Source organism: Podarcis muralis, chromosome 8 (genome assembly GCF_964188315.1).
Source record: "Podarcis muralis chromosome 8, rPodMur119.hap1.1, whole genome shotgun sequence".
Lineage (NCBI taxonomy): Eukaryota > Metazoa > Chordata > Lepidosauria > Squamata > Lacertidae > Podarcis > Podarcis muralis.
In genome coordinates, this window is record NC_135662.1 from 65,467,103 (window position 1) to 65,491,284 (window position 24,182).

Consider the following 24,182-nt stretch of genomic DNA (forward strand, 5'->3'; position numbering starts at 1 on the left):
ACTAGGTACACCCTTATTGCTTGGCTCTCCTATCCAGTTTCAGCTCCACGGTCTCTGCTGCCTGGCAAGCCTGACTCATGCAAAATGGTGCCTAACTCTCTAGAAAGGGGTTTGTAACTGACTGGGGAAACCAAGCAAGGGGCCCAGCGCCCTAACTCATTATAGAGCCACCACTGCTCATGAATTAAGTGTGAGGGAGAGGCTAGCAGCTTCCCCAACCTGGTGGGTTCTGGCAAATGGTTCGGTATCATCCAGGCCTGAAAGAAACGCTGTAGTTTGTGGAAGATGCGTAACCTCCATACTGAGCCTCTGGAGTTTCGTCCATGTTTTTAACTTCGGAAAAATAAGTGTCTATGCGAGTGTGCGTGTGTTTTACACCCGCCATCTAACTTTAACACACATTCCATCACGAGTACACGCTTATATTTATTAGACAGCAACATTTCAGTACATTCTTTGTCTTCCAACTCCTGGATAATAAAGCCGTTTGATCATTTGCTGACTTAAAAGTTGCAGCATGTTCTCTGGTTGAAACAGATCATTACAAAGCTGGCGAACGGGATAAGTAAAACTGAGAGGTCTGTTGGTGAATATAGATGACAACCACGATCTGCATGTCGCCACCTGGTAAGTCAATAAACTGGAGAATTTTACCACATTTCCGTAGTTAATTAGAAACATGGGGAAGCCGGAAAATTCTCATTGTTTGATAGGATAATTGGCTTGCCAAACACATGTGCTGTGGTAAATTACCATATAGAAAATTGCAATTGGCATATTTTCAAGACAAACCCCCAACTACGAAAGCTTCTGTTAGGCATTCTTTCTGGCAATGAAAGGCTGGCAAATCTTTTTAACCTCTGGAGCTTGGATTCAAGAGACACAATTCACACAAATGGACCAACATAGTTACTTGTCGGCAACTAAAATACAGTAGCACATAGAGAAGAAAAAGCAATTATCGGGACTGATGCTGTTTCCTTTTCCTAACGCGATTACATTTCAGAGTCGCCTTATGTCTTCACCATTGTGGAAGAAGAAGCTTGAAAGCAGGTGAGCTGCAGCTGCATGCTACTCTTGAATATATTCAGCAGCTCTTCTAGCAACCTGTTCAAAAGGAAAATGCTTTTAAGGTTTTAACCGGCTTGCGCAGTATTTTGATCATGAACAGAACCAACAAACTTCATACACAGGAGGAATTAAGGCAGAAACAGAAATACATTGTGCCACAAATTCCTGCCCGTGGGCTCCTTTGGAGTATGAGGTATAAATTTAATAGTAAAGAACGCAATGCATTGCATACACACATATAAGATTATGTCTAATCTGCTATGTACCGTATTTTTCGCACCATAGGGCGCACTGGACCATAGGGCGCACCCAGTTTTTAGGGGGGGGGGAATCAAGAAAAAAAATCTTCCTCCCCCCCAGCCCCAAAGAGCAGCGTACAGGCAGCGCACAACCTCTCCCTGCCGGAGGGGTTGCGCGCAGCTATGGAAGAAGCCAAGGCAGGGGGCGGGATGGATTCCCCTTGCTGTTTTGGCTTCCCCTTTAGCCCCGTGCAGCCTCTCCTTGCCGGGAGACGCTGCGCAGGGCTTTCCTGGGAGGTGGAGGGATTCCCTCACCTCTCCCAAAAGCCTGCAGAAGCCGCGCAACCCCTTTAAAGAGATCGCGGCTTCTCCTGGCTTTTCTGGGAGGTGGGAGAAGGGACTGATGCGGCCAGTCAGTCCCTTCTCCCTCCTGTGGAAAAGCCCGCAAGAGCGCACGGAGCTTGTGTGCGGCTCTTGGGGGCTTTTCCCGCCTGCCTCCTCCCTGCATTCGCTCCATAGGACGCACAGACATTTCCCCTTGCTTTTTAGGAGGGAAAAAGTGCGTCCTATGGTGCGAAAAATACGGTATGCTTACTAGGAGTACTAGTTTAGTTTCATGGGACACATGGGAGAAGACTCATAGCAAGGTTCAATGACCTGTTTTCTGATGTGTTCACAATAAAATGGAACCCCCCCCCCCAATAGTATAGTATAACCATAGTATAACCCATGGTTTGAAATTTGGGCAAAATGGCCACTTTTTCTGGATTCTTAAATAGTGTCCTTGATTCTTACACTGAAGTGAATCACAACGAGTGGTGGAGACCCTGTGACCTTCAGATATTGTTGGACTCCAACTCCTATCAGCCCTAAGCTGATAGGTCAGGGATGATGGGAACTGTGGTCCATTTGGAATGCCACATATTCCCCACTCCTGCCATAGAACTTATGTCTCGTTTTGTAGGCTCACAGATCTTTTTGGCGTGTGTGTGTGTGTGTTTGAAGTTGCAACAGCTTGAGGAAATTCAGGCAGACAATGGGATTAGCCTACATAACCTCACTGTGTGGCACAACCAGAAACTGAAACCCTGTTGTTTGGGCTCCTTTCTCTTTGATTGCTATGTTTACTCATTAGTTAAATCAAAGATGCAATAAACATTCTCAGATTGCCAGATACCTATGATAAAGCCAAGCCTTTAGGTGGTAAGCATAATTTGTGTGTGTGTGTGTGCGTGCGTGCGCGTGCATGCACACTGGTGTGTGCATTTTTTAAAGGATCAGTAAAAACCTCAAAACTCTAGGAAAGAAAAGGGAAGAAACCACATAATTTTGTATTTTAAAAAAGGTTGAGCTAGTCGTTAGGCAGCCACCACCAATTTCCTTTTGAAAAAAACGCAGCATTTAATAGCGGCAGTAAATTCCACAGCTGTATAATCTGTGCCAGGGCCAGCAAGGAAAAGACATAAACATGTCAGTATCTACTTCCTCAATAACACCCTGCAGGAACAGGTACTAGCAGGGCAGCCACACACAGGCAAATACTTAATAAGTCAATATTAAATATAATATGTCACTGGCAACACGAACAGGTCTAAATCATTCCATAAATGTGAATTCATTACAAGAAGTGTGCAGCGAGCTTGCAGATGCAACAGCAGTGTATGAGGGCAAATAATAAGGAAGAGGGAATATAACCCTTAAGTCTGCCAGCTGCGTTCTGGAAGAAACTCAAGTGTTTTTGTATGCCAATTGCTGCTTGAAGTTCAGCACTGAAGCTGCTGGAGGGAAACCAAATCCCAAAGTTACATCTGGAAATGTAAGTGTGTTGACCTCCCAGCATCTGAAAGGAAACTTCCCTCTTGGCATCACTTAGGCGCAACGGGAAAATTAAAAAAGATACAGGCTTTTTGGTGGCAGTTTGGTTAAGTGGACAGGGTGTCGCGTTTGGATGTGGGAAGGACAAGATCATATTCCTGATACTGCTTGTGTGGTGCTGAACTAAATTAGCAGGTCAGGAGTGGCGGAAGTTAAGCCTGAGGCCCAAATGTAGCTCTCCAGGCCTCCAGTTTCTCCACCTCTGCCTTCAACTAAGTTGCCCCACAGAGTGCATTCAAAGACGAACGGCATCATGATGATTCTGAACGTGTGTGCAGAAAAGGGTCGTAAGAGAGACATCACCACTTTAACCACCAGCAAGGTGGTTACTTCTTGAACTAACCTTATGAAATATCATTTATCATCATGGAACATTTTAACCATCCTACTGTTCATAGAACACATTTTCTAACTCATGAACTTACTTTTTATCTCCACCACTTGACAGCTGTGGCAAGGCTTCCAAAGCTTGCTTAAAGCTTGAGCTGTAACATTAAAAGACACACTGATTGTATCTCAGATCTGCAATGACCTTTTTATCCCCAACCTATAGCCATGCTTTAAGCATAGACTTGTTTTTCGATTATGCAGGTTGCATAGTTATGCATTTCCACAATACAAGCATTTACCCTCTAAAATTAACATCGCAATAAAATGCCTCAATTTACAACACTTTCCAGCATGTAGCTAGCATTCAGTGCACATGTACAAATGCAGACGTGTGCATGCATGCGACTGCATTTCGCTCCATGAAAAGAAGCGTAAAACTTTAGCCGTTTCCCGCTCCCTGTTTCATTTGTTATTTTGATTATGAAGCCTTTTCTCCATATGCTTTGAAAACTAGCTGCTCTCTATGAATTCCTCCACATCTAATCCTTTTAATAAATGACAGATTATTATTATTATTATTTTAATAACATGCAGGGGTCCTTCACAGAAAGAACCAGGAAGGCACTATGTTAAGGCTCCTGCTTTCATGGGAGAAAAGAGTTCATAACAGTTGCACCCAACTGGTCAAAACAAATGAACGCACAGGCTCTCTCGTTCCTGTTCTTGATGGATGTGTGGGAAAGGGAGCCTAATAGGAACCATACTGCCGACTATTTCAGCTAATGCCAAGTAATTTTTAATCTCTGCTAGACATTTGCAGAGCAGGGTAAAAGGTAACACACTTTCAAAATTATACAAAACTCAGCTACAAACAGTCTATGTGCGTTGCTTGAAACTATAGCCCTTAGCACAGTGTAATTTGTGGTTCCACTGCAGAAGAGGAGCAGCTGCCTGGAGAAGAAACTTCAATTCCAGGAACTCTACCTAACCAGCAAGACCTCACAATTGGTTCAAAATTGCAGTTCCCATTGCTTTGCTAATGTGTGGTAGCAATCAACGAAAAAGAAAAGGAATGATAGAGCCCAGCTACAGCCTAGCTCCTCTGGACTGAGAGCATCTGTGTAATCTCTAAATGAACCAGATGACTGATTGGGGATCCCTTGCCTAGTGAGAGTGGCTCCTGTGGCCAGGGGGACCTCTCCCCAAGGGTGATGTCATTGCTTCAAGAAGCCTGTCTGCTACCCAGGAAGAGGCTCAATCCTTGTTGTTAGTGTGCAGTGTGGTGTAGTGGTTAAGAACAGTAGACTCGTAATCTGGTGAACCAGGTTCGCGTCTCTGCTCCTCCACATGCAGCTGCTGGGTGACCTTGGGCTAGTCACACTCCTCTGAAGTCTCTCAGCCTCACTCACCTCTCAGAGTGTTTGTTGTGAGGGAGGAAGGGAAAGGAGAATGTTAGCTGCTTTGAGACTCCTTAAGGTAAAGGGTAAAGGGACCCCTGACCATTAGGTCCAGTTGTGGCCAACTCTGGGGTTGCGGCGCTCATCTCACTTTATTGGCCGAGGGAGCCAGCGTACAGCTTCCGGGTCATGTGGCCAGCATGACTAAGCCGCTTCTGGCGAACCAGAGCAGCGCACGGAAATGCTGTTTACCTTCCCACCGGTAGTGATAAAGCGGGATATCAAATCCAAACTCTTCCTCTTCTATGCTACTCAGGAGGTGATAATACAACAGCATAGGCTCCTGTTACCTTTGTGCACATTTGCTGAACCTCCAACTTTTGCACTTACTTGCTTTCAGATGTGAGGAACACAGCCACTGCATCTCTCAGTGCACAGATTTCAAGCCGGGCCTAAAGGACATAAATATTCAAACGTAAAGCCAGTGTATTTATAGCTTCAGAATCTGATTTCACAAGGTTTGGCGGCATAAGCAAAACAATATTGTTGCTGGTGCAGCAGGAGGAGGCAAAAAGTTAAGAGAAGTTCACCGAAAATTTGTTTCCTGTGCTGGAAACATCAGTCCCAAAACAGCTGTAAAGACAACAGGAGATCTGGGAAGTTCTGGAAATGAATTAAACCAAATCTGACTATCAGGAAAAGTTCACAAATATAGTTTCTTAAAGTCTCCTACCCCCGCCCTGTAAATGTAAAGTAAAAGTCCTGGGAAGTGCTTGCATTTATTCTTACCAGGGAGGTTCTGGCCTCTTAATATACAGTGCCACCAAAGAGGAAGGAAGTGCAAAAGGGTGAAGTCTATCAATATGCATCTTGTTCTCTCCCCGCCCCCCTTTCTGGCTGCTGAACAGTAGCAACAACAAAAGGCTATCCTCCACCCCTTCACGTGCTTCACATTCAGTGATTTTAAGAAGTTCATTTATGTCAGTCTTCTTTACCCTCCAGATGTTTTTGGACTACAACTCCCATCATCCCTGACCATCACTGGCTGGGACTAATGAATGTTGTAGTCCAGCCCATCAGAAGAGCACTAGGTTGGGGAAGGATGAAGGGATAAATGGCCTTATATACCTATAGCAGGGGTCAGCAAACTTTTTCAGCAGGGGGCCGGTCCACTGTCCCTCAGACCTTGTGGGGGGCTGGACTATATTTTGGAAAAAAACAAATGAACAAATTCCTATGCTCCACAAATAACCCAGAGATGCATTTTAAATCAAAGGGCACATTCTACTCATGTAAAAACATGCTGATTCTTGGACTGTCCATGGGCTGGATTTAGAAGGCGATTGGGCTGGATCCGGCCCCTGGGCCTTAGTTTGCCTACCCATGACCTATAGTAATTGTATAGCCCCACTACTGATCTTGCAAAAGAACATTTTTTAAAAAATCTACCCTCTTCCTTTGCCCCTTCATCTGATAGCATGGAAAGCAAAATTATGCTGAAGCAGAGAAGAGAAGGCATGCCTGATTGTTGCAGGGGGGGGGATTTTTTTTACTGTTGAGGGACGCATTGCTTTGAGGGCTACATGCCAGTGGTGGGCGGGGCCAGAGTCAAAAGTGGGTGGGATCTTGCATAGTCCTCTTTCATATCCAAACCATGTGTAATGTAATAATTACAAAAGGTGACAAACTGTGGTGCGCTTACTGTTAAACTAAAAGTATCAGCAAATACCACACTGCTATATTCTTCCAGCTAGATATTCTAGTTCTATTGAAGCCCATGAAATAAGAAGGAGGTTGGCTTCACTATCTTCTCCGCAACTTGCGATATGCTATTAAAAATGTTTAGATTCCTAACTTCCTTGGGATGTGAGCGAATCAAGAAAACAGAGAAAGCTGAGCTCTGGCTAAATGAATGCAAATTGTTTTTTCCTCTCCAATTTTTTAAATTGATTTTCAACATTTATCACAAAAATAACATAACAAAACACACAGCAAAGAAAAACACACCACACTACAACAAACTAAACAAAGAAAAACACACCACACTACAACAAACTAAATACACACAAAAAGAATATCTCTTCAAATATCCAACTCTCATCACATTGATAACTGACTTCCTCGAGTCCCCTCTAACTGAATTTCATTATATCTCCTGTATAACAGTTCTCCAAGTTCATATTTCTAATAAAATTAACTCCTTTCATTTACGAACCTCTTCTCCTTTATTGATATTCTAATCCTTAATATTTACTATCACATATTCTTATTCTACCCCTAGGCCTATTTGTTACTTCCAAGAATTTTCTATTTATATTATATCACAATATTTAGCTAAATATTCTTTGAATTTCACAAATGAATCCAAATTATTAGAGAGCAAAATTTGATCATAGAAAGAGTTCAGTCTCCCCAGGCACTCTGACATGGTTTGATACACTTAGAAAAACAATAATTTGCACGTCACAATGCAGTAACTCTGTGTGGGTGTCAGACACACCAATACTTCTTCAGAAATGAATCTACAGCACCCTTCCATCCTGGAGACGACACTTGATCATTTTTGCATTGACTTGCTCGTTGCAGGCTTCTAAGACATGTCTATTTACATGTACTGCAAATGTGCATTCATTTCATAGCAGTTTAACTGTCATGGCTACCCCGAATTAATTTTTGGAATTCCCAGCTGGTGGGGATGTGAAGATGTCTAGGTGAGATCCCTGTATCTGTGCAGGGGCTGGAGGCTGCCCACACCTCCTCAAACTCTTGACCTTTCCACGTAGGAAGAAAAGGTCTTAAAGGAGTGGTGTGTGTTCAGCTGCACACAGTTAGCCTGTGGTTAGTCTGTGGTTGCAAATCAAGCAGGGTTTCAGATTGTGAAAAGGACTGTAACCATGTTCAGCTAAATGCACTTACCATAGGGTTGCCGTATTCCAAGAAGTAAAAATCCGAACACAAAAATCCTGACATTTTGCCAATTTCCCGAATTTCCCCAAGATTGGAATTCTGTCATTGGAATCCCAGACATGTCCGGGAAAATCTGGACATATGGCAACCCCAACTTACAACCTCCTTCTGATCTTCTTGCTCAATGCAGGTTGGTTGGGGGTAGAGGGAGTGCCCCCTCCATGGATACAATATACAAACATCTGAGCAGGACTTAAGTGTGTTAAAAAAGCTACATTTGCTCGCCACTTGTAGAATTCAGTTACCTGCAAAGCACCATTTCTGCTGAAGGATGAAACGCATTGCATTAGCCTGCTGAGTTCTTCGGCGACTGCTTCGACAATCCTCGACAGCACTCGGGGTACGAGCTCTTTAGAGATGGCAAATACCTGCAGATTTCAAATTAAAATAATACAACCGAAAGCTCAAAAGCTGGAATTGCTATTTTTCCCCTCTGAAAGCCTTGTCAGCATTAAGACCTTTTCTCCTGCCTAAAGGTGCACCCATGTTTAGATGGGACTCAATCGCATAGTGGCAAATTTGTGTTGCATGATTATAGCTGCTTGGGAGGTCTTTTGCAACAAACCAACTTCCCTAAAAGACTTTTTTTTTGCTGTAAGGAAAGTGATGGAGAAATGCCCTGGAAAGTGTGGGATTAACCCTTGCTTTGACACCGCACCATCCAACCTCCGCACAAATAAGAAGGAATGCTTGTTAAATTGTCATCGGCCTCTGGTCTCCCTGCAAACAAGTTGGGATAAACGCTCAATGAACAGGTCATGTAGAAGCAGCCTAATACCTGCCAACCATAAGTGATCCAAAATAGGTATTTAAGAAAGGAAAGTAAGTGAGCACTTGCAATGACCAGTGTCATGCCAGTCTCAAAAAGGAGTGCTCCTATTCTATCCAGGTCTTCTTCTTCTTCTCCTCCTCCTCTCTAAAATATGGTTGAAGTGCTATTGGCAAAGCCCACCAAAGGCCAGGGACTGCTCACAAGTCACAAACTGAATACCAACAGAGCACAGTCCAGGCTAATATTTATTTGGAACGATTTTCTGGCACTGAAAAAGGCCTGCTTTTCTTGAACTTCCAGTTCCACTGATATGTTTTGGTTTGAACACATTGACACTCATCATAGTCTGAAAGAGCCTTACCTCGGCATGCACAGCAATGATGTGAACTAAGGCTTCCTTCAGATAGTTCCTGACACCTGTAATTAAAAAAAATAAAAATACAACAAAATAGTTGGTGATTTTCATTCTGTTATGCTGAAATATCACTTGACATGCCATGCAGGCCTTTTTATCCTGTAACAGGTACAACGTTGACTACGATACCAGCATACAGAAAATGAAAACTTCTCCCAACCACACCACTAAAATCTATTTCCTTTTTGAAAGTGAAATGGAGAAAGGCACATTTCCTTACACAAAAGGTTAAAGAAGCCAGAAGTTCCTAGTCTCGTCTGGCATCCCTTGTTCCCTCCTCTACAAAATAGCATCAAGGGGTGGTGGTTGTTGGGTATTCTTTCAAATACTATTCAATAAAAGGCAGCTTTCAACTGCGATTGTCTTATTAAATAGATCTTGCCATTATTAAAGAGAAATATGAGCTTAGAAAACAGGATTGCAGAGATCACTGGCAATAAGAACCATCTCATTTCTATGCTGGTGGCTTCAAATGTAACTCATGACAAAGGCTGAGGAGACAACTGCGATCAAACAGCCCAAAAAGCTTGTGGCACTAAGCACAGTGAAATCAAGCTAAAAAGAAAGGACATGAAATTTTCAGCATTTATTTCAATAGAACCTATATTTTACTTGTTACCAATAAATATAAAGAAAAAGTTAATAAACCACTTTGAGCTTTCTAAAGACAGGCAATCCGTTTTATAAGTAAATAAAATATTGAAACAGACAGGACGTTTTAACAGGAAGAGTGTGTGTTAACATAGTAAATATATTTATTCACATTTGCTTATACCGTACATATATTTCTGTCGCTCTGTTGTGAATATTTTAAACTGAGTTTGGTGAAATGCATTGAGAGCGCATGGGTTTGTTTAGCATTCAAATGGTTCTTTACAATGGAGGGAGATAAGCCAAGTTTAGAATGAGAAAAATAAAACGTGCTACAATAACGTCAGTGATGGCTTATAAATAGAACGGAAAGATATTATTCTGGGGAAAGCAGAAACTAAGATGAACTGTGAATCAGTTAGTCTTTAATTACAGTCATATGACCTGTTCAAATACAGAGCACAATTGACAAGGAAGAGAAGGAAGAATATTGTACTATTTGTTCCATTTAGGTAACACAGTCAACTAGCTGATCTAGACATGAACTTAGCAATATATAGGACCTTGTCTGATAAACATTTTATAACCTGTCTTTCATCTGGTTGTCCGAGTAAACTAAATCAAAATAAAAAAAGATGAATTATATTTTTAAATGCCAAAATGGTGCAACAATGGTCGGAGCCACACCCTGAGGGACCCTCACTGTCTTCTTTTTTGGCGCTCACTCGAAGCTGAGTAAGATTGCCTTCCATAAACACGGTTTTAACAATGAGTCGTAAGTGACTGTGGAGGCCAATTCTGGACCCACACGTCCTTCCACAGTGGGGACATTGGTTTCCGGGCGGGAGTTGATCACGGTGTGTGCCTTCCTCTTAGCACATTTCTCCCTTGCAAAGTCTTCAAAGTCCATGGCACCTTTGGTAAAGGCTGTTCTTCAACTGGAGCACTCGCAGGCCAGTATTTCCCAGTTGTCGGTGTTTATACTACATTTTTAAAGTTTGCTTTGAGACAGTCTTTAAACTTATTTTGCTGACCACCAGCATTACGCTTTCCATTTTTAAGTTCGGAATACAGTAGTTGCTTTGGAAGACGATAATCAGGCATCCGCACAACATGACTAGTCCAACGAAGTTGATGTTGAAGAATCATTACTTCAACACTGGTGATCTTTGCTTCATCCAGTACACTGATATTAGTTCGACTATCTTCCCAAGTGATGTGTAAGATTTTTTTCGGAGACACCATTGATGGAATCTTTCAAGAAGTTGAAGATGGTGTTTGTAAGTGGTCCATGTTTCACAAGCATACAGTAAGGTTGGTAGTGCAATAGCTTTGTAAACAAGCATTCTGGTTTCCCTGCGAATGTCCCGGTCCTCAAACACTCTGCACTTCAGAGCAGTAGAAAACAACAGGCCTGTCTTCAGCACCCAGCTTGGCACAAGCATGCTGCACCCAATGGATCTGATGCCAGGCTCAGACAGCATCCTTTCTGCCTTCTTATTTTAAAAAGCGTTTTATATGCTGGAGGCTCCTGACTGTGCAAACACATAGTTACAGGTGCAAGATTATATTATCTTTAACTGCAACAAAACCAATTGTTTAACCATGGTAAAGAAACCCCAATGAATTCCTGTAGGCACAATGGAACAGTACTATGATTTAAGCTAAGTCTGGAAGACCATTTTGTACTGATAAAGAACTAAGAAATGAGTAAAAATCTGAAGTAGGCTCCACAGAATAGTTGTAGGAACAAAATCACATTGCATAAAAGGCTGTAAGTTTTATTATTTGAAGTGAGTGCCTGGTTAGGGCACAGAGGAGGAATGCTCTCTCAAGCTTCGTGTTCTTCGCTGTGCTCTGAGGTATCAGAAATGGGTTATTGGGTGAGACGGATTTATGTTAGAAGGTTAATTAAAGTTTCTCTTGCAGCCCCTATCCTAAGCACGGGACTATTGGAGGCAGTCTGGGAGTGTAAGAACTTTTCCTCTAATAATTCCAGCAAATTACCACCTTCAAATGCCAAAACACATCTAACAGAAACCTGGGATGAATTCAAAGAGGGCATGAACTTCAAACGCTACAACCCCCTCCACAGCCTCCAGAACAAAGAGCTCAAAAAACGGAGTTAAATGCTGCCAAGAGAGCAGGAAAAGCAAGAATTCTTTTTCAACTCAATTTCCCTGTATGTTAAGCTCTTTGAGGTTTGCCCAGTCTGAAGATATGATGAACAACGCTGGCTGAATTAGGAAGTGCAACCTGCACTTCCCTTTGACAAGAGATCTGTAGTTTACCCACACATCCAAGACCAAAACCCCTCAAACCACTTTGAAAAGTGAAATAGCACTGCTTGCCAATTTGCAAAAGACCTATGTTTTATTCAAACGCACTGAGTTATGGGTGCTTCAGGAGCAGAAGAGCCCTTTCTGCATTCACTATCCTAGTCTGGTCGGGAGCTGTGTGCTGGCACGTACAGCTTCTGAAGGGAAAGATAAAAACCTTCCCCAATTCCCTTTCAACTAGCCTCAGGTATAAATTCCTGACGCCTGGTTCACTTTGTAGCCTTCTGTACCCAGCCCATGACATGAGCGTCACCATACCCTCCAACATTTCTCTGAGGAAAGTCTATGTCAAATTTGTGTGGTCCAAATCTGTCTCATATATACAGCTCATGAAAGGCACGTCATACATGTGGCAGAGTGTGGTTTTTTTAGCACCACCCATAAAACTGGAATACCACACTGCTGGAGCACAAAGACCCCATGAGCTGGGGATGATGGGTTCCAAGCAGTAGTCCCTTCCAGAGCTGAAATGGAGGAGGAAAGTGAGAGGGTTTTTTGTGGCATCACAGTACCTCTTAAGGTACTTCCTGTGGTGCATATTATTGTCACACTACTCTTCATGGCCCTAAGAGCTCTAAAGCCATCTTGTCAATTTCATGTGACGGCTTAATTCTTACAGGTGGAGGCCTGCCAAATTTGATACGCTGTGTGAGGAATGCTGCGCCAAGTTGCCCCTAGGTATGGCCTTCAGTTGGAGTGCTTCTTTCCTTGCCACTTCCCCAGTTCAGCGAAGAGGAGCAGTGATCACATTATGCTGTGAAAATGAGTCTTTCCATTACCCGCCCCCAACGAAAGAAAAGAAGAAAATAAACGGAGGTGGAGGCAACACACCTTGAGGTGCAGAAAGGGTGCTATTTCCTCAGAGTAGACCCCACGGAGATGAACGAAGTCAGATCAAATTCAACAGATTTGTTCTGAGTAAAACATAGTTGAATACCACTCCCAATTAATGTGCAGGTCAGTGTAAAAACCTGTGACTATTGTGCTTTGTGACATGGGTTTTTATCAAGTCTTCCTAACTGCCTTAAAAGAAAAGGAAGCCTTGTAAATCAAGTGGGGTTTTTTTGTCAGTCGGTGATGAACAAGGTATTTCTGATGAAGGTGCAAGTTATAAAAACCATAACCTTCTACACGCAAAGACAGACATAGGCAGCAGATCTGATGTCATGGTATTTGACAGAACTGTCCCCACCCACATGCCTTCTGACTCGTTTAGCAGAAGGTAGAAGTCTGACTGGGAAATTCCCCAGGGACACACAAAATAGACTGCTGTATTCGCCTCAGTAGGAAAATGGATGAGATAGAGAGAGAAGGGGGGAAAATACACCTGATTCTTCACTAAGATACCACATTACTGGCTGGGCAGGTAGCATAGCATTACATTAGAATCGTCCTGTAGGTTCAGGCTAATGTTCAACTATCCAGAATCCTGTCCTCAACCAGCCAGCCTCCTGATCCAGCCACAAGCAAAAATGAACTACTCATATGCAGCTTTTAGCAAAATCAAATTCAATCCCAGCATTTGAAAGAACAGCCCTGCAGGATCAAATCAATGCCCACCTCAGCCAGCATCCTGTTCCCACAGTGGCCAAGGAGATGTCTATGGGATGTCTGCAGGCAGGACCTGAGTACAACAGCATTCTCCTCTGCCATGGGCACTGTATGGCTGTGCTGACTTTCTGGGTCTCCCAGTCTAGCATTTATTATTTGTAGACATCAGGGCCATGACCCGGACTGACCTGGCGAACAAGTGACCTGACCCAGATCTGGCCATAAATCAATTTGGGGTGCAGAGCTAATGCATAGACAGTTGTTGTTTTTAAAGGGTGTTGTCAGCGGCTGCCTCAGGTCCCAGCTCACAAAGGACCAACGCCAGTTGCTCTTTATAAACAAAAGTCTTTATTGTGGTTCATTGTTGGTTTGACATCCGTGGCGCGCAGCGCTACGTCTGAGTCCTTAGACCGGCGAAGCTCCGTCTGAATCCGCCCCTCCTTTACACCAGTTCAAGACCCGAGCTTTGCTCCACCTCTTCCTTTCCTCCCTCTGCTCCTTTCTCCTCCGGGTCCTCCTGTCCTCTGGGGTTCCAACCCTCCTGGACTCTTCGGAGGCAGATTCTTCTGACTCCTCCCCCTGTCTCCGGCGGGCTTTGGGACCTGGCTCCCAATCCGGATTTTCTGCTGTCCCGCGCGCCTCTACATTTGAACTTGGCGTGCGCGCCCAGCCGCCCACTTTCCTCCTAACGGCTACACTGCTCTCTTCACTGTTTTCTCCTTCAGGGAGGCTGGCCGGCCCTGCTCTCTCCTCCGCCCCCCCCCCCACTCTCTGACGGAGGCGTGGTCAGTCCTGCCTCACTCTCTCCTCCTGCAGGAGGAGGCTTTTGTTCTAATCTGTGGGATTCTTCCCCCCCGCTGCGCTCTGGTGGGGAAGCTAGCCCTGATTTCCAGCTGCCGCTTGGCGACTCCCCACTGGCCCCCCTTGCCCTGACCCTGGGGGCCTCCTTCTGGGAATCTTCTGATTCGCTGGAGAGACTCAGGGAATCTCTCTGGTCACTGTCATACCCTCCTGCGCTCCCCTCCAATTGTTCCCCTTCGCTCTCCATCTCCTCCTTCTCCTGTGGCTCAGTCCCTGAGCCCCTGACAGGTGTTTTATTTGAAAAATGATTTACTCCTGTTTGGTGCTGGCCTATAGCCAGCAGGACTGCATGCTCCATGGCTTTGCAAGCATCTTCCTTGCGGAGGAATCCATGCAGTAATTCTACATTGACAATTGAATAAGAACAGCAGGAGTTCTCTGAAATATATATACAAAGACAGAGCAGCAGCTCTTTCTAAACCACACTGGGATGTGGTGGTAAGGGTGCGTGGGATTCAACAAGGTCACGTTTCCAGGGGCATTCAGTCTTGCCTGGTGGGGACTGAAGGCAGGATCTGCCCCAGGACCGTATATTTCACTGCAATGCTAAGCAAAGGCAAAAGGGAATAGACTACTCCAAAGAACGCTTGAAGGATGACCCTGATCATGTCAGTGACTGTGCAATCATTCTAGCTTCAGCCAGCTGCTAGAAAACTGCAATGTGCTGGTCTTCCCTGTGCTTTCCTGCACAATGGGGACACAAAATAGACCTCAGTAAACAGTTCCCCATGCCTGGAATGGACTGGGACACCCGTGCAAATTTGTGGCACTCTTGCCAACCAATGCTGGATCAGCCAAGGATTAAGGAGGAAGTTGGAGAAATGCCTCTAAACACGCATTGAAAGGATGAAAGGATACTGAATGCTCAAGGGCACTTCAGCATTTAACATATGGGGTGCTGATTCAAATCCATGGTAATGATTGTGAGAACAGGGACTAGGCATGTTCCAATCAAGTAAAGAGTAAGAGCATGTGATTTTCTGAAGTGTCAACAATTTCAACTGGTACAGCCTCTGGAAGTCAAAGAGGAAGCACTTTGTCAAATCTGAGGCTGTGATACTAACCTCACTGACGTCTTCGGCTGAAAGACCGCACTGTAAAACCTTAAAAGGGTTTCTTTAAATTTCTTGGAAAATGGAACAATCAAAATCGGGATTTTATGAATATGCCAATTACTTGTAAACTGGTGCCGCATGAATAAAACTAATAATTGCAATGTAAGGCCACTGCCCTCCATACTTATGCTCACAGACCCTTGATTATAATTTTGTTCCTCTTCAAGAGAATAAACTTTCCAAGAGCAAAGGAAAAAGCAGATTTAGAGTGGCCATGTTTAGGTTGACCCTGACTGTAATTTAGAACCTGAACAAAATGCACAGAAATCCAGAATGAAGAGGTTACAGTTTGCTTAAAACATTTACTGGAAGTGAATGGTGATCATCTGCATGAGGAAGGAAGTATTTTCTTCTATGAGCCATTTCCTGCTTTTAATGGAAATATTCCTCCACTGATCATAGCAGGATCTCAAGATGCTCTGCATCACTTTGCTTTGATATCATAGTAGCTAGAAAAATAAAATGTGAACATGTAGGCCAGCTCTGGAAAGTCTTTGGAGGGACTACCCACCACTTTAATCACATTTCCTGTTTTTAACTCCTTAATTCTAACGTAGTTGTAGCCTGACAAAAATAACTTGAAGAAAACAGTTGCTATAAATACCCTAGGGTTCTTTTCTCTCTCCTTGCTTTGAGCTTTTAAAAAAAGGGGGTTTTCATTGCTCTCCTGCAAGCAGAAAGCCTTCTACTTTGTACAAAAAGGTACTGAGTTCCTGCAGAGATCCCAAACGCTCCAGCACCACCCGTCACAAAGTTCTGGATGGTCCTCTGACAGGAAATGTAGGGGGAGCCAATAAAAACCAACTTCCCGCTTTGGCCAGCACAAGTCCTGCAGGAGGAATTCTACCCACACATGTAAAGGTAAAGGTAAAGGTACCCCTGCCCATACGGGCCAGTCTTGACAGACTCTAGGGTTGTGCGCCCATCTCACTCAAGAGGCCGGGGGCCAGCGCTGTCCGGAGACACTTCCGGGTCACGTGGCCAGCGTGACAAGCTGCATCTGGCGAGCCAGAGACGCACATGGAAACGCCGTTTACCTTCCCGCTAGTAAGCGGTCCCTATTTATCTACTTGCACCCGGGGGTGCTTTCGAACTGCTAGGTTGGCAGGCGCTGGGACCGAGCAACGGGAGTGCACCCCACCGCGGGGATTCGAACCGCCAACCTTTCGATCGGCAAGCCCTGGGCGCTGAGGCTTTTACCCACAGTGCCACCCGCGTACCTACCCACACATGTAGGCTGGATCTAACACTCTGATTTTGTGAGCGCAAGCAACATTTCAATAGCAGGAATTGCTTTCTCCAGTAGACACCCAAGTGCAAACCATATGAGATGCAGGTTGCTGGCTGACTTCTACCACTGGCTAAGCCACTGGCATGGTTTAATCTGGAAATGGGTGCCATGCTCTTTTGAGGCAAGAGGCGCTGGAGGACCCATCTCTGTTGATACGCACCTCTATGGAAGATGCAAAGAGCTTAACTATGCATCTTTTCCCCAATCTGGTGCCTCTATTCATTTTTTAAAATGCTATCAGCAGTCTTCATTGGTTTGAAAGACACAAACTAAGTTACTTAAATATCTACTTTACAACACCACTCTATAAGCAGAGAGTGCTTATTCATAAACATATCAGTAATAGGTACATCTTAATTTAAACCCACTTTTTATTTAAAAAAAGCTGCCACCCACCAAAACAAAACAAAAAATAATGCTTTAGTGTTTGGGCATTTAATCCACTATTTCTTTTTATGAACATAAACCATCCTCTGGGTGCAAGGTGTTATTTTCTCCAAACCCTCCCATCGCTATGATTTTATAAAAAATTATATGAAAATCTTCAATACACAAACTAGCTGAAAAGTGATAGGCGCTTATAAATCCATAAAGCTGTTAGCTGTTGCCATAATAATAACCTGTCATAGCCTTTACAAGATGAAATGACAGCAATTTTGCAAATGAAGAATGGGCTTAGAGATATGGAATGTTTATGAATTTAGTTTGGTTGTCACTCAAACATTATGAATATTACTTTTTAGAAAAATAAGAAAATGAATCCATTGATCTGAAAAAGGGCTTCATCTGGGGGAAAATGCCTGGAATGTGATGGAGATTACAGAAGCCTAATTCTCTCTGAAATACTTGTCTTCTCCTTGCATGGCCATAAAAATGCCAAAACCTTTGATGAGAGACAGAGGCTATAGTACATTGGGTTTGGGGCAAAAAAATTGGAAAAATTCAATATAGGCAACCAAGTCAGAATAGCTGGGTAACTGGGCAACCATTCTGTCCCTTTTATTGTGTTACGAGTTGTCTCTGAGAAATGAGAATCCTCAAGCAGCCTAGGTTTTCATCTGTTACATAACAACAACACCATTATCCACCCTTCAACCTAAGGTCCCAGAACAAATTACAATTAAAACTTCAACATTAAAAACAGTTTAAAACAAATCACAATTGCAAAAGTAGGGCGGGTCTTAAAAATATACACCTCAAGTGCCAAAGACCAGAGTAAAGAGGTGTGTTTTCATCATTCACCCAAAGCAGTAAAGTGAACGGACTTCCGTAATGGATTCTGTTTGACTTCCAAGGTATGACTGTTCTTGATTCTGACCAAACTAAGCCTCCAAGGAGTATACACTTTGAGGATACACTTTCCGAGTTAATGCTGAATACATTACTTCTGGTAAATGAGCCCCCACAGCTGCTAGATCAGGGGTCAGCAAACATTTTCAGCAGGGGGCCGGTCCACTGTCCCTCAGACCTTGTGGGGGGCTGGACTATATTTTTTGGGGGGGAAATGAACAAATTCCTATGCCCCATAAACAACCCAGAGATGCATTTTAAATAAAAGCACATATTCTACTCATGTAAAAACACGCTGATTCCCAGACCGTCTGCGGGCTGGATTGAGAAGGCAATTGGGCCAGATCAGGCCTCAGTTTGCCTACCCATGCGCTAGAAGGTTGTGAAAATTTGTGTCTCAGGCTATTGTCTACCCATGTGCTATCTGAAACCAAAGGGGCACATTAGTTGCCCAATGTGAAATATATTTGGCATTATTTTCAGCTCTCCCACCCCACTAAAATATATAACTTGGGGTTCAAGGTTACCCGTGTGCCAATAATAATACTAATTTCTGTTACAATCTGCTTCCAGAACTTGTGTACACAGTTACATCTGCCAGTATGTTCCTTGTACCTTACAAGCCTGCTAGCATAAGGGGGAAATAGCTACTACAATTTGTGGTAGTCAGATCAGGGTTAAAAACCTGTGGTGGACCATTTTCAAATTAATCTCCCTAACATTAGCAGACATAGACCCAAAGGGGCAAATGGACCAAGGAGTTCAAGCTGGCATGCCACACATGGTTCCTCGCCTCTCTTTTATTCTCACAACAACCTAGTGAAGCAGGTTAGGCCAGTCACTATCTCTCAGCCTAATGCCACCCAGTGAGGCTCCTAATTGACTTGAACCCTGGTCTTCCCAGTACTAGCTCAAACCACACTGCAACACTGGATGCTATGATTCAGAACAGACAGAAGGAAATACTTATTCATATAGGGCATAATTAAACCTTGAAATTTCCTACACCACCAGGTAGTGAGGGTCACCACTTAAAAGACAATTGCAGGAATTTGTGGGGGGATAAGATCATCAATGGTTACTAGTCCAGGATCAGAGGAGGAGGCCTCTGAATGCTAGTTGCTCAGAAGCAATCGTTGGTGAGGGCTATTCCTCTCATGCCCTGGGGTTCTCATAGGCATCTTGCTGGCCACTGTGAGAAACTGGATGCTTCATTTGTTCCTTTGTAACAAAATCACTAAGACCAAATACATGCTACCGCTGCTGAACACTCAGGACTATTTATCATTGTGTGTGTGTGTGTGTGTGTGTGTGTGTGTGTAGACCCAACACAAATGTTAAAAGATCAGTTCCTGGTACAGGAGCAGAACTGGATTAATTAAAAACCAGTGGGTTTCTAGGTATTAGGTGCATAGAGGTATTTCAAACACAGAATGAAGGCTTCGGACATCCCAAGATCTGAACAAACATGAATTAGGGAATTTTTTTTAAAGGTGGACTTTTGTAAACCACTTCGAATTTCTGCAAACTGCCTACGGATTTGCTCACAATCGCATGGTGTATACCTGTTGTGAAACAAAGTAATACAGACGGTGCCAAGGATACTGTTTGTGCTGATGAAATTGTGAATTCCATATGCACAATGTCAAACACTCTGCCACTGCATGTAAAGTATACAGTGCAACAGACACATATATGAGTATATGTCAAAACTCTATTTACTCTTCTATTTCAGAAAAGTAATGGGAAGATCATGGGGGCCAGGAATGCATGTAAGCAAATACATGTACATACTTGCTGCACCACAAGCACAAATGGAATATATATGTGCCCAATAGATTGTCCCACACAGAAAGGACGTATGTGGTGTGTGGGATCACAGAAATTCAGCTGCAGTGGCTCAATCTCAAGAGCGCACACATGTATTTCCAGTCCAAAGGGGATTGTCTGCATGGAATCACACGCACAAGGAATCTTGGGGAAGAGAGAACTGGGCCATGGGAGTTTATGTGTTCTGTGTGCATTAATGGGTTCAGTTATTTACAGCACAATCTTAATCAGGTTTACCCAGGTTTACTATTGAATTAAATGAGGCTTACTCCCAGGTAAGTAGGATTAGGATTGCAGCCTCAGTTTGCAGTCAAATTGTAACACCCATCCTTGTCTCAAGACTATTGCATGCATTAAAGTCTGCGCAAACATTGGCAGCCTATTAAGATCTCATTATGCATGTTCAGATATTATGCTTCCTGAAAAGAATGTCATCTCTCAATGTGTTTGAAGATTTTAATAGCGAGCCCAATGAGATGCAAACAATTAATGCCACAAGGTAATAAGACAAAACTGCAGTTTAGAAGGCTTGAACTGGCAAACTTTGATAAAAATGGGATACTTTTACACACTATGTGCTACATGGTTTCTAAGTAGCTTCCTATTTACTCCACTCAGAGGGAAACTACAAAACTTTCCTAGTACAAACCTTTAAATGTTTTTAGCAGTTCACGCTTCATTTTCTACTTCCAAAGAATCATCATCAAAATGAACCATAATCTTATATACTTGGGAGAGTGGCAGAATGGAAAGTGATTTGTTTTTTTAGTGTGAGCTATGGCACTCAGCTCAAAATTCAACATTTGGAACTTATCTAACCTTATGAATGAAGTAAAGAACTGGAAAGCTGAAGATTTTTCACAGTTCAAAGTTAGGGGTTTAATAATTCTGAATCACTCCAAGCTACAGAACAAGTCCAGAGCTCTAATCTCATCCAAACATTAATAAAATTGTGAAGTGTTTCATTAAATTGAAATTGCTAAGCAGAGTGTAGAGAAATTTTAAAATAATGAAATGTTTGCTATTACAATGGCCCTGCTATACTGGTTAATGGATCATTCGATCTCCCAATATTACAGCTTGGCTCCAGACTAAGGTTTACATTCAATTCACCAGCCAAGGTTTTTTTAAACCTAAAACTCCACCAAAAAAATTATGGATCGAAAAACATTATGTTGAAAGCTACTAAAGTCATGTGTTGGGGGGGAACCCCCAAAACAAACCAAGTTCTTTTCCTGTTGCCCACCAATAAACTGTTTTCATAGTTTAACTTACTGGTGAACCCAACTCTGTAAACTGAAGAGTGCCTGAGAACACTCTGATGTAGTAAAGGAGTTCGCTGCTATGATTGTGCTTCAATACAAAGATTCAAACAGTTCATTTTATTTCTTTATTTATGGGGGGAAACGTCAAGCTTAGCAGTCACTTCAAGGTAGCCCATCCAGGGGAAAAAAGTAATCGCCTACAGATAAATTGTTAATTTTATTTATTTGCATTTATATCTCACCTCTGCTTCCCAAGAAGTTCAGGGTGCTATTGTCTCTGGTCAATCGGGTTTTGCAGCTGTGCAATACTCCCCCCTCTGCTACAAAATCTTTTTGACTCAACTTGCCTGCAGGTCTTCAGATTCTGTGCACCATAATCATCACACAAGCTGGGAGGTGGGGAGGGGAAGAGCTGCATGAACTATTGTATTAGGTAAAAAGGTAAAGGTAAAGGACCCCTGGACAGTTAAGTCCAGTCAAAGGCGACTATTGGGTTGTGGCGCTCATCTTACTTTCAGGCCGAGGGAGCCGGCGTTTGTCCACAGACAGCTTTCCGGGTCATGTAGCCAGCATGACTAAACCGCTACTGGCACACGTGTCGAGTGCCAGAGCGCACAGAAATGCCGTTTACCTTCCCACCACAGTGGTACCTATATATCTACTTGAACTGGCATGCTTTTGAACTGCTAGGTTGGCAGGAGCTGGGACAGAGCAACAGGAGCTCACCTCGTCGCGGTGATTCAAACCGCCGACCTTCTGATTGGCAAGCCCATGAAGCTCAGTGGTTTAGACCACAGCGCCACCCGTGTCCCTACTATTATTCTATCTGGTAGGGTAGAAAGCAATGAGAAAATATGTGGGCCAAGATCACACAGAGGAAGTCTATGATACTGGATCTGACCTGTACATTTTATTCTTTTCATCCCATACCACCCTTTTGAATTATATACCCAACACAAGGAATCTAACAAAGGGACCATATGAATGGACTCTCTGTGTCCTTCCTATGGCAAAATGACTGGTATTGATGAACTGGAAGATATGTACAAACTTGCTACACATAAACAAGTTGCATACAAACACAGACTTGCCATGGATAAATTTAACAATATTTGGAATTCATTTTTATAAATACCATATTAGGTTAAGGTCTGGTTAGCTACAGTAACAATTTCCCGTCTTTTTTTGGTACACAATATCTTTTTCTGTTTTGTTTTCTTCAAGGGTACTATTTCTTGTTTCTTCTTTTTGTGTCTTTTCTTACCCTGTGCACTTGTAATTTTGTACTTTTTGTTTTTCAATAAAGAATATAAAATAAAATAAAAACCATGGTGAAGTGTTTAGTCAATACCTGGAAGGTAATTGTATCTCCCTGGGCCCATGCAACTGCCTGTTAATAAAAGCAAGGGTTATATATTTACACAACATTTTAAATCTTAGATAGAAGGGTTTAAACAACCAGTATTATATTAGCACACATAATGAAAGAAGGAACTTAAGTTCCAAATAAACGTGACCTCAAAATGAAAGAATATTATATTCTGTCTTCTTTTCTTACTCATCACCTCTCAAAAATTTCTGAGTTACGGTGGTTAAGCCTAGTATATTTTTTGTGCACAGGGGACTGCCATAAGACCAAAATTCCACCATCTGTGCCCACTATTGATCCTGGATATTGAGAAACTGCTGAGATGGCAGTGCAGTGAAGCTTGGTTTGGGAGAAAGCAATGCCTCTTGAACTACAAGTATGTTCATATGATTTGTGAGATTTCATAGTAAAGCATTGTGTTCCTTTCTGTGGGTGCTAGGGCTGCTTGGCCCCATGCCATTAGCAAGCTGCACATGCAATGGTATAGTTACATCACTGCTCTGTGCACCCCTGAGCCACCAGGACTCATACTGACTGGCTGGCCCTAAGCAGAATCAGTGCCAAATGGCTCTGAGCAGAAAGACTCCCTTCTTAGGTTCCTCCTCACCTACATCCGCTTCAACCGTTTATGGTTCTGTCTCTCTTGTGGATACAGCACCAAACACATGTGGCCTTGGGCAAGTCACCAGTTATCATGTTGTTCTCAGCCTGTAAAATGAAAATTATAATGGCATCCCACATACATAGGGTTGCTGGGATGGCAAAACTCGTGCACATTTTAAGTTGCTTTTAAAGTGTTTTCCTCTTGCTGCGATTTCTGATGCTCGCCCTTGCTTTCTCTGCTGCTACATTCCCTTGCCCCCATCCCAGCCTCTCTCCATTGCATGGCTTTTTCAGTCCTTTGCCTCCTGTCTGGATCCCCACCCTGTACCCCCCCTCCTCCTCTAGACCCTCTTCCTTCCATTCCCTCTTTCCCTCTGCCAGGATCCATCTTCCTCTTTCCATTCTTTGCCTTTCTCTGCTTTCCAGACTCCTCCCTCCCTCTGAGGGCTTCCACAGAGCATTGGAAAAGCAGCCCCAGGGCTGCGGAAGCATCCGAGAGCCCTTACACTGCCTTCTCAAAATCAGGCAGGCTATGGGAAGGTGGCAGGGTCTATGCCCCCCCAAAAAAATGCAAAAAGAAACCCTCAACAACTCTGTCCGGATTTTCACTTTTAGAAATATGGCAACCCTACACAATTCTATATTTACGGGATTAAATCCTCCTCTCCTGTCCACTGAAATCTTATCAGTGGAAAGGTGCAAGGGGTACACTTTTAAGGATGAGATTTGATGGCAATGAAAGCTCAAATGCCCAGTAAACCCAATTTAAATGACAGGTACAGGAGTTGTATAGTTCAGGGTACCCTATTGTGTCAAGTTCCTAAAACAAAGTGTTGGCTCAGTGACAGGCACTAAACCATCCATCTTGCCATCCCTTGCCTAGCACCTCTGGGAATGTTGCCTGTCAGAGCAAAAACACACATTATTCAAGGACAATTGCAATGCATTCTACATGGGGCTACCTTATAGAGGTAACTTTGAAACTACAATTAATCCAGAATGCAGCTGCTA

The 24,182-nt window shown here is 43.2% G+C and overlaps 1 protein-coding gene and 1 long non-coding RNA gene across 3 annotated transcripts in view; both read right to left on the minus strand.

Annotated features, from left to right (window-relative positions):
- Window positions 1-406: 406 nt before the first annotated feature.
- The window catches only part of EXOC2 (exocyst complex component 2), a 79,281-nt gene continuing 55,505 nt past the window's right edge, over window positions 407-24,182 (minus strand). For both annotated transcript variants that reach the window (XM_028737849.2, XM_028737850.2), the window contains exons 24-28: window positions 9,013-9,068; window positions 8,125-8,247; window positions 5,303-5,364; window positions 3,611-3,670; window positions 407-1,107 (exon numbers count right to left, since the gene is read on the minus strand). In XM_028737849.2, the coding sequence (XP_028593682.2) occupies window positions 1,014-1,107; window positions 3,611-3,670; window positions 5,303-5,364; window positions 8,125-8,247; window positions 9,013-9,068 (395 nt within the window). In that variant the 3' untranslated portion in view covers window positions 407-1,013. The remainder of the gene's footprint in view (window positions 1,108-3,610; window positions 3,671-5,302; window positions 5,365-8,124; window positions 8,248-9,012; window positions 9,069-24,182) is intronic.
- On the minus strand, window positions 13,881-23,448 carry LOC144328733 (uncharacterized). The gene is made up of 2 exons (XR_013394027.1): window positions 16,744-23,448; window positions 13,881-16,366 (listed from the first exon to the last, which is right to left on the minus strand). It is a non-coding gene; the product is annotated as an uncharacterized LOC144328733 (long non-coding RNA).